This window comes from Desmodus rotundus, chromosome 12 (genome assembly GCF_022682495.2).
Source record: "Desmodus rotundus isolate HL8 chromosome 12, HLdesRot8A.1, whole genome shotgun sequence".
NCBI lineage: Eukaryota > Metazoa > Chordata > Mammalia > Chiroptera > Phyllostomidae > Desmodus > Desmodus rotundus.
In genome coordinates, this window is record NC_071398.1 from 51,054,621 (window position 1) to 51,065,916 (window position 11,296).

General features: G+C 47.0%; 1 protein-coding gene across 1 annotated transcript; it reads left to right on the forward strand.

Annotated features, from left to right (window-relative positions):
- Positions 1–405: 405 nt before the first annotated feature.
- LOC112313492 (zinc finger protein 548) lies at positions 406–10,368 on the forward strand. Its single transcript, XM_045203927.3, is given in 6 exon segments — positions 406–604; positions 2,887–2,928; positions 3,417–3,485; positions 5,790–5,916; positions 7,450–8,967; positions 8,970–10,368. Coding segments are annotated over 6 exon segments (1,944 nt in total). The 5' UTR covers positions 406–589; the 3' UTR covers positions 9,143–10,368.
- The last annotated feature ends 928 nt before the right edge of the window (positions 10,369–11,296 follow it).

The window sequence follows — 11,296 nt, forward strand, 5'->3', positions numbered from 1 at the left end:
CATGTGTATTTAAAAAGCCATAAGATAGCTGACAGGAGAGGATGTAGCCTCATCATGTCATCGTTGTCCTCTTGGATGTGTAGTCTTTAGGAACTTGCTGTGCTTCATAGGGCCTGAAATACTTCCTGGACTGTTTTTCGGGAAATCTGGGTAACTCCCCTTTAAGAGCAAGTGAAGCCCCCCCTTTTTTTGCAGACCTTTAACTCCATTTCTAACGCCCAAGACCTTGTCACTTGGCCTTTATCAGCCACTAGAGAGTTACTTAACAAACTGAGACTTGACAGGCGGTGGCGGTAGCGTAAACTACAATACCCAGAAGTCTTTACGGTGCGCAGAGGCAGAGGCCCTTGCAAGTGAGCCAATGAGGGCTTAGGAGAAGGGCCCTTCTGTGTGTAGGGCGGGACATCCGGCGTCCCTTCTGGTTGTCATTTTGGTTGCTCTTGGGTGGGTTCCTTGGAGGTGAGGGATTGGAAGGCAGCCGCTGCGAGGAGGTGCCGTGAGGCTGGACTGAGCCCATTGTCGACCGTGGTGCCCTGTTCCCGCCCCGTCTCCCCCACTCTTACCGCAGGCCGGTCGTGGGGCTGCGCCGATGAGCCCGACTGAGGTGGGTGCTCTGTACCCCCCCCCCCCTTCCTGGGCCTCCCTGCCCAGCTCCCACCTTCGAGTCCGGATGGAAGGGCACCGCTCTGCCGTGTGAAGAGGGAGCAGCGTTCCCTCGAGGGGCACCTGAGCACTGTGGAACCGGGGTCTCTGTGTCCAGGCGACAGGGCGATGAGTATTGCTTCCAGGGACGACCTGAGTGGCTGGAAGCCGTGGGAGGTTCTGAAGGGACTGCGGTACGTAGGGGTGTGTCCCGAGCTGGATATTTCAAGTGGGTCAAACCACGAGGCCTGGGAGGCAGTTGACACCAGGGGAGTGATGGTGGGGGCCTGACCAAGTTGGTCAGGGACCATGTGAGGAGATTCTGGAAAAACTTCATAAAGCAGACTGAGTTGCCTGTTGCAGAAAATATATTTGCAATTAGAGGTAAGAAGTAAACAAGACCCCGGGTGTTTTTGCCTGAACATCTGAAAGTACGGAGATGAGCAAGTCAGAGGAAGGAGCAAGTTTGGGGCGGGCGGTGGGGCGTTGGCAGGGGAGAAAATGAGCTGGAGTTTGGACATGATTATCCCAAGATGTATCAGGATGGAGATGTGATATCAAGGCCGTGCCCTATGTGTAGGTGACCACAAAAGTCTGGAAGCTGAGAAGGGGGCAGGGTTGGAGACATCAAAGGGGTGGAGTGTGCAGATTGGACCAGGGCGAGGCCTGGGGACCATATGAAGGAGGGAGAGTCCTAAACTCCTTATTCTCGACCAGCTCTGTGGTGAGAGTGGGGAGGGCATGGGGAGCGGGTCTTGGCACCTCTGATGCTCCTCCCAGAAAAGAGCAGACCTGACATAAGAATCTGGCTTATGTCTGTAGAACTGGCAGTCTTCCCTGCAGTGGAGATTGCCGTTGTGTGCTGGTGAAGATTCTTGGTTGGGAGGGCTCCACTAACTCCGAGGTCACTTCCTGTGAAACAAAGGCAACATCCACCAGGCTGATGGAGCTGCTGGTTCCTGGACCAGGGGACTGCGCCTCACCTCTTCCACCCATCAGGGCAAGTGGGATGACGCACTGCCTCAATCAAGGGCCTCCAACAAACTCCTCTCAGAAGATCATGTAATGGGCAGGCCCGGTTACTGAATGGATGAGCAGCTGACATGCCTGCTCAGTCTGTCCCTGTAGCACATTAAGAATATATGAAAAGTTTTTGATTTGAACACTAATGGTCCTGGCCAAGTGACTCAGTTGGTTGGACCATTGTCCCATATACCAAAATAGGCCGCGGATTCAATTCTGATCAGGGCACATACCTAGGTTGTGGGTTCAATTCCCAGTTGGGGCATACGGGAGGCAATTCATCAATGTTTCTCTCCCTACCTCTCTCTAAAATCAATAAATATATTCTCGGATGAAGATTAAAAAATATATAGTCCTTGCCTGTTGTGACTCAGTTGGTTGGAGCTTATTCATGTTAACCGAAAGGTCATGGTCTGACTCTCAGTCAGGCCCTTGCCTGGGTTGTGTTTCGGTCTTATATAGTAGAGGCAACTGATTGCTGCTTCTCTCCCTCTCTCTAAAGTCCTCAGGTAAGGATAGGTAGGCAGTTAGATGAACTTATTCAGCCCCTGGCCAGGTGGCTCAGTTGATTAGAAGGACCACTTGATATGCCAAGGTTTTGGGTTCGATCTCAGTCTCTAATCAGGGCACATACAAGAATGAGTACATAAATAAGTGGAACAACAAATTGATGTTTCTGTCTCTCCCCCTTTCCCTCTCTATCTCTAAAATCAATAAGTAAAATTATAAAAACATTTAAAAAATGAATAAACCTATTCCATAAGTTCAGTTTATGTAAACACCTCATAATTGATTTGGCATTAATTTTCTACTAAGTATTTGCTTACAATGTAGTTTTAGATATGAATGCTCTGAAGTCTTAAAAAGCAGAAAAATAAAGGCTCCAAATTTCAAAACTCTACTTCATTTGCACTGAAAATATATAGAAACTGTTGACCCTATGACAATAATAGGTGATCATCATATGTAATCCTTACATTTGGTAGCAATGTGGGCCCTATGGAGTTGGAAGCATTCTGACTCCCATCAGCATTTTCTTTTCCCTGAGTCCTTCTCCAGGTCACCCAGCTGGTAAAAGGCAGCACCGATTTCTGAGGAGCTGAGCTCAGACCATCAGGCTCAGATCACTTTGCTCCACTGCAGGGCAGGGCTGGTGGTCCAGCTCAGCTTGTAGGATCCGACCATGGTTACCCATCTCTCATGGCCTCCTTCTTCCCACAGGGCCCTGTGGCAGTGGCAGAAATGCTTATGGACCCTGCACAGGTGAGTGGAGGGTGCGTCCACTTTTCACCCATCCTAATTACCACTCCGGTGATTTTGGCATCTCGATATATATACCCTCTGGGAATGGGGGTGCCCTATAACTCCTCCCATCTTTCTCACTCTCTTGAATCTGCAGACCACGTGCTTTCATCAGGCTCAGAATTTTATATCTAGTCCCAGATTATATGAACCAGTTCCCATTTCTGACAACCGATGGTGTAAGATGTGGCAGGGAGTCCTAGGCACAAGATTTAGTGTGTTCAGATGTGTAGGAGGTGAGGTTTAGCTGTGATGTTAAGGGAACTGAAGGTTTCTGTTATATCCTGTGGGAGTGGGGAGCTGGATAGGGGGTGGGAAGGGGTGCATAAGTTTCTGGCCTTGAATGACAGCCTGAGGTCCTGGGCCTCTAATCTGATGTTTGTGGGAGTTTTGAAGCAGAAAAGGAAGGTGGTGTGACCCAGATTTTAACAGGTCTCCTCTGGCTGCAGAGTGGAAGACAGGTTTGGTGTGTGAGTGAAGACAGGGAGACCTGGCAGGAATCTCTTGCAACAGTCCAGGTGAGTGTCAGCAGGGGCTACACAAGAGTAGTAGTAGCTGGTTTTTGGACATGTTTTGAACTAGAACTGCCTTTTTTTTTTTTTTTTTGATGTGGAGGACAAGGGAGGTGAGAAGGAAGGAAGAACCAGGGATGACCCCAGGTTTTGACTTTGTTAGGAAGGAGGGATCCTTCATCAGCTAAAAATAGGAGAAGTCAGTGAGATGAAGGATTTTCAGGTGGAGCATGAATAGTCACTTTTTGTCCTTGTCACAAATGTTCTAGATACTAGAAGGGGAGGTGTCAGTGGGCACTTGCACACAGAGGTCTGGGGTCAGGGGAAGGATTCAGATTAGAGATGGCCACGGCATAGTGGTCATTGTGTGGATTAGGATGAAGCATGCAGCAGTGGGTCAGGTTTAGGAGGCAATATCTCTACGTTATGGCGGCGGGCCATCGGAACACAAGGAACGGAAGAGAAGGGCCCGAGTACTAGGTCTCTGGACTGGGCACCTGGGTGGCGTGGTGGGCATTACAGACAGATGAGGAAGCAGAGCGTGTGTGTTGGTATGTGAGTGACAGTGGTGTGGAAGAGTAAGAAAGTCTTCCAAGGTCAGCCCTTACCACTGTGGCTAAGTGGGTTGGGCATCACCCTGCAAAGCAAAGCATCACCAGTTCAATTCCCAGTCAGGGCACATGTCTGGATTGTGGGTTTGTTCCCTGTTGGGGTGCATACAAGAAGCAACTGATGGATATTTCTCTCTCACATCGATGTTTCTCTCCCACTCTTTCTCCCTCCCTTTCCCTCTCTCTCTTAAAAAAAAAAAAGAACAAAAGAAAATTTTCCAAGTTCACTGTGCACATGCGATGGATGCTGAGGGGAGGGATGGGATCAGCTAGGAAGTTGCAGGCCGAGTGTGGAGTGGGAGTGTGGATAGGAGGTCAGTGTAACTGGGCTCTCAATGAGGAAACAGGTTCTGACTGCTGAGGGGGCAGCTATTGCAATGCAGAAGGGGGAGAGGGCTGAGCTAAGTGATGTCCTCACATAGGAAGGGTGGCTGAGGCTGAAGCAAGAAACAGGGCCAGGTGAGGAGGCCTTCAGGACTGGGTCAGCCCTGGCAGTAGGGGACTTAAGTGTGCAGGGCAGGAGTGGGGCTGAGATGGATACTGGACGTATTTCCCATGCACTGCCTGGATTCCATGTGGAAGTGGCATGTTGGGAGGTGAAGGAATGCCTATGGGTGGACTTGGGGTTCCAGTGGAGTTGTCACGTTGGAGGAGTCAGAGCCATGAGGGAGGCGCTGTCCGATGAGTGATGTGCAGGTGAGGGGAGTGTGAAGGATTGGCTCCCGTCCCTGGCACTTGGCACTTACAGGAGAAGGACGAGACTGAGTTTAGTTGTCTGAGAGGCAAGATCTGGAGAGACCCCAGGGAGGCTGGCTGGCAGGAGAGGGGTGGGTCCCACATGTGTTCTGCTCTGTGCTGGACACAGTGATCAGTGGCCATGAGGAAAGAGCAGGCACCAGTGCCACCACACTTGTTAACTGTCATCACACTGGGAAGTCAGGAAGGAGGAGGATGGGCAGGGAAGGACTGGAGATCCCAGAGAGAGAAGTGGATGAGTGATTGTACCCTCAGGGTTTTTTAAAAAAAATTTATTTGTTAATTTTAGAGAGAGGGAAAGGGAGGGAAAAAGAGAGGGAGAGAAACATTGATGTGCTGTGCAAGGAAAACAGATCAGTTGCCTCTCACACTCCACCAACTGGGGACCTGTCCCATGACCTAGGCATGTGCCCTGACCAGAAATTGATCCCGTGACATTTCAGTTTGTGTGTACCCATAGGATTTTGATTTATGGATGTGAATGAGTGAGTGACAACATGGGGAGGGCAATGCATAGAAAGGAGGTTTTTATTATATTTCCTGAGGGGAGGAGGCACCGGGTCCACATGGGGAAGCAGGAGCGAAGAGAAACCTTAGGTCAGCGCCTTTATTGGACTGTCCCAGGGAAATGCAGGGAGTGTGGGGTGGCAGCTTAGGGATGGCTACTTTGTATAATCCTAGTGCCCTGGGGTACAGTGGCTGTCCCTGGTGGTCTGAGACTTCACCCTGGGCTGCTTTTGGACAAGGGAAATATTCACTGGCCATGAGTGAGTGAGCTAAGGAGCTGGTTCACACAATGGGCTCTGAATCACAGGGGTGATATAAACAAATTTGGCCATTAGTTTAATCTGTAATTAGTGGATAGCAAATAGGTAAGTACAGAATCCACAAAAACACAGTGAAAACAAGCTGCTTGTGAACCAGATTGTCTCCATTTTCACAGGACTGTGTGGTCTTTGAGGACGTGGCCATACACTTCTCCCAGGAGGAGTGGGGACTCCTGGACAAGGCTCAGAGACACCTGTACCATAGTGTCATGCTGGAGAACTTGGCACTGTTGTCCTCTGTAGGTGAGGCCCTCACATCCACCCCAGGGTCCTGGGCTGGGCTCCGTTCTTGTCCTCTCCAGTGGCAGCTCGGTCCTTCCCACCACAAAACCATGGGCACTGCTTCCTCTCCTGGTTTTTTGGCACATGTGTTGTTGGTGTCAGAGATTGACCCCACTGTCCCCAAGCAGCCCATCCCTGCTGCTTTGAGTACTCACAAGATAACGCTGAGGAGTCAGAAATTTTGACATTTGTATGAGAGGTCCCTCAGACCTGGCTTGTCCTGGATGGGTCACTCATTCCAGATGCTGGAACCTCAGTACCCCAAGATACCCCCTCCTTTTGCTGACATTTCTTAGGGTCTGCCTGTGCCAGGAATTTTAAGTACCAACATAATTACTAATTTTCAGGACTACTGTGTTGTTTCTACTCTCTGTCCTGTGAAGTTCTTACAACTTTCGAGTGACCCATGTTGGATCACTCTGGGTGCACGCTGGCCACGCTTTTTTCTGTTTTTCACCCAGAAGTGGCCTCTTTCGGGTGCCACGTCATTGTTCACCTTGAGCAATGGAAGGACCCTGGGTGCCTGATGGGATGGACATTGATACCTCAATGGCCAGAGATGCTCAGAAGTACACTCCCTGGTGCAAGGGAGCGGGATGGGTGTGGTGCCAGAGCCGGTAGCGTGTACTTTGTTTGTCACTGTTGCATGCCAGCTCCAGGGGCCACAGCTCATTTCTGTGCTCTTATAATCCATGTCTGCCACACTCCAACCAAACTTTGTGGCCTTCATGTCCCCCCATTCTGTTTCACTGCTGCTCCCTTTGCATTCAGCTACTCTTAAGGTGTCATGAGGTCACATGCATCCTTAAATAGTCCTTGAAAAGCAGTATTTTTGTTGTAGTCGGGTATTTCTAGGTCTGGATACAACTTCACACAGTGCTCACCAGTCACCAGAGGCCATGCCCTTGTGGAAAGCCATTGCAGAGGAGTGACATGGAGACCCTGCCTCTCCTCCCTGCACAGTACCTTCCGTGGCCTGAATGTTTATCCCCCCAAAATTCGTATGTTGGAAACCTCATGCCCAAAGTGATGGTCTTAGGAGATGGAGCCTTTGGGGTGATAGGTCATGAGGGCAGAGCCCTTATGAATGAGATTAGTGCTCTTATAAAAGAGACCCCACAGAGCTCCATGGGCCCTTCCACTATGTGAGTAACCAATGAGAAGTCTGCAGCCTGGAAGAGGGCCCTTACCTGGCCGTGCTGGCACCCTGGTCTCAGAATTTCAGCCTCCAGGACTGTGGAAAATAAACTTCTGTTGCTTATAAGGTTATTGTGGTTGTTGAAATACTACCCAGTCTGTGGTATTTCGTTATAGTAGCCTGAATTGACTAAGACACTACCTCTGTCTTCAGGCCTTCCTCTCACTGGCTCTAGTCCCCCTTGCCTATCACACTTCCATGGACTGTATCGTGGGCATCTCTGATGCTCATTTCTGATGGGCTGCCCCCTCACACCAGTGTCAACATGCACCTCACTGGCATTTCTCTGCTTGCAGGTTGTTGGTCTGGAGCCCAGGTTGAGGAGGCACCTTTGGAGCAAGGTGATTCTGGTGGAGGTTCACAGGTCAGGACTCCAAAGTCAGCTCTGTCCACCCAGAAGGCCCAACCCTGTGAGATAAAAGACATTTTGCAACAGGCTGAGCACTATGGAATGTACCCTGAGCAAGGGCTGCACATTTGTGGGACAGATCTTTACCAGCACCAGGTGGAACAGATAGGAGACAAGGTGTCTGGAAGAGATGAGGAGAGGCCTTCGTTTGTGACAAATGGCAGCGTTCACATGTCACAGAGGCCCTTCACGTGCAGCAATGGTGGGGAGGACTTCCCAGCCAGTGCAGGCCTCCTCCAGCACCTGGCTCCTCACCATGGGAGGAAGCCACCTGGGGACACCAAGTGCAGAGAGGCCTTTGAAACTGGACAAAATGATTACAGGTGCACTCAGTGTGGGAAAAGCTTCAGCCGAAAACAGATACTTGTTCAGCACCAGAAAATCCACACTGGAGTAAGGCCCCATGAGTGCAGCAAGTGTGGGATGGCCTTCATTAGAAAGTTCCACCTTGTTCAGCACCAGAGGGTCCACACTGGAGAAAAGCCTTTCAAGTGTAGTGAATGTGGGAAATTCTTTAGGTACAAGTCCACACTCATTGGTCACCAGAGAGTCCACACTGTATCAAGCCCTTATGAGTGTAGCAAATGTGGGGAATTGTTTAAGTACAAAGCAAACTTCACGAAACATCAGAGAATTCACAATGGAGAATGGCCTTATGAATGCAGAGAATGTGGAAAATTCTTTAGGTACAACTACAGACTGATAAGACACGAGAGAGTTCACACTGGAGAAAGGCCATATAAGTGCAGTGAGTGTGGGAAATTTTTCAGGTACAGCTCCACATTCATCAGACACCAGAGAGTTCACACTGCAGAAAGGCCTTATGGTTGCAGTGAATGTGGCAAGTTCTTTCGGTACAACTCCACACTCATCAAACATCAGAGAGTCCATACTGGAGAAAGGCCCTATGAGTGCAGTGAGTGTGGGAAGTTCTTCAGGTACACTTCCACACTCATTAGACATCAAAGAGTTCACACTGTCGAAAGGCCTTATGAGTGCAGCTTATGTGGGGAATTCTTTAGGTACAAGTCCAAGCTCATTAAACATTGGCAAAATCACACCGGAGTAAGGCCTTATGAGTGTGGCGAATGTGGGAAAGCTTTTAGGTACCACTGCAGACTCATTAGACATAAGAGAGTTCACAGTGGAGAAAGGCCATACGAGTGCAGTCAATGTGGAAAGTTCTTTCGGTACAACTCCAACCTCATTAAACATTGGAGAAATCACACTGGAGAGAGGCCTTATGAGTGCAGTGAATGTGGGAAAGCTTTTAGCCACAAACATATACTTGTTGAGCATCAGAAAATCCACACCGGAGAAAGGCCTTATGAGTGCAACAAATGTCAGAAGGCCTTCATTAGAAAGTCCCACCTTGTTCATCACCAGAAAATTCACAATCAAGACAGGCCTGTGAAGAATGTGGGGCATTCTTCAGATACAGCTCCAACCTCATTAAACACAGTTCACACTGGCGAAGACCTTATGAGTGCAGAGAATATGGTAAACCTTTTAGATACAACTCTAAAGTCATTACACTGGAGAAGCGCCTTATGAGTTCACATTGGATTAGGGCCTTCTGAGTACAGTGAATGTGAGAAAGTCTTTAGATGCAACCCCAGCCCCGTTACACATCAGAGTTTTCACATTGAAGAAAGACCATGTGAGTGCAGCAAATACGGGCATTAATGGGTTCAGCCAAGACTCCAACCACATTGTGACACTAAAACGTTTGTGCCAGAGAGAGGATTGCAAATGGGGAGCCACATGTCTGCTCTAATTTATCCCTGGGAACTACTGTAATACAGGGTTTTTTTATTTTATATTTTGAATTGTGGTAAAATACATATAACAAAGTTTACCCTCCAGCATTTTTATTGTACAGTTTAGTAATGTTAAGAAATCACATATTTGTGTAACTAATCTTCAGCTTTTTATCTTACAAAACAGAAACTCTGTACTCACTTAACAACTCCTCCTACACTTGCTCTTCTGCACCAGGCAACCGCCTTCTACATTCTGTCTCTCTGACTTTGACTACTCTGGACTCTTCATACAAGTGTAATACAGTATTTGTGTTATTGTGACTGCCTTATTTTGCTTAGCATAATTTCCCCATGTTGATACATTTGTCAGCATTTCCTTCTATTTTGAGAAAGAATCAGAGTTGATCCACTTGCAACGTGGGGAATGGTGCTGATGGAGTCAGTACAGCTTTGCCAGATGTTAGGATATTTCTAGAGGAAGAGGAGATCTAGATTTTACATGGAATCTTAATTTAACAACTTTATTGACACATTGAAATAAATTACATTTATTAAAAGTGTAAACTATATTTTCATATATGCGTGCACAATGGGAACATTACCAAAGCCAATGTAATGAATATGTCCATAGCCCCTAAAATTTTCATTGGCACCTTTACATTCTCTCTTCCAGCCCTACCCAACTTGCTATCCCCAGTTACACACGATAGTTTGCATTTCTAGAATTTTGTATAAAAGAAGTCCTACAGTTACTCTTGTGTGGCTGTTTTTACTAAGCACATCTCTCTCTATATTTTTTAGTATTATTCATGTTGTGTGTGCAAAAGCATGGCATCAAATAAGAATAAGCAAGGCTCTGTGCTACTTAGGAGAGTGACATTGTGTATAAACCACAAAGGTGCTTTTGCCTTCTGACAATCAGTCTGAGAAAAAGATTTGTTTAAAGTGGGAAAGTGAAGCTTAAATTAAGTAACAGAATTAAGTTCATTTTCATATAAATTCATTATCAATAAAAATGTTTGAATTACCTGCCTCATACACGAGCATATAGATTTGTGTCTTATTTGACTTCGTTTTTCTACTAACGTCTTTAAGATGTTAAACTCTTTAGAGAAAAGGAAAATGTATAGGTTATATAGTCATTTGCAATAAAATAAAACTTTATCTTTCCTATTCTTAATTAATGTAACAGATTACAGTTTGTCCAAGAAAATAGCAACAATATATTCAAGTATCTGTGTGGGTGAGTACAAATATGAAATGAATAAAGCAATGATACAGGGACCAGACAGAGGAATTAGGATCAATGCGTTAAGGTGCACACACTGCCTGTGCGGCAGTGGAGTGTTATTTAAAAGTGTATTTGGATTAGCTGTAGATGTACACTGTAAACTCTAGGGCAACCACTAAACAAAGTAACAATGGAAGTGTAACTGATAGAGAACGAAATTATAAAATACTGAATTAAAACTACACAGGCAGACAAAGGGTAGACAAAAACAGGAACAAAGTACAAGAGCAACAAATACAAAACAGTAAACAATATGGTAGATATTAATCCAATTATATCAACAATCACTTTGAATGTCTAAATAAATGCATCAATCAAAAGACTGTCACAGTGGATCAAAACACAAGAACCAACTATACGCCGTCTACAAAAAAAACAAAAAAAAATGGTTTAAATACATAATATCTATAGATATGAGGGGGGGACCCTCAAAAAACCTGGAACTGTCCTCTGGAGAATGGGTCCCTTCTAGTACAGGCTTCTCCGGCTGAGTATCCTCGGAACCCACCTGTATCAGTGTACCAGCTGGCATTGAGAGAGGCTGTGTTTGGGTTCAGCGGGGATTTTTTAAGACCCTTTCAATGTGTTTGTCCATTTCATGACGGGTGATTTACGAGTGCACCTGCCCACACCGCGCGGGGTGTTCAGTAGTTTAGAACCAAAAAAACCTCGGCATGACT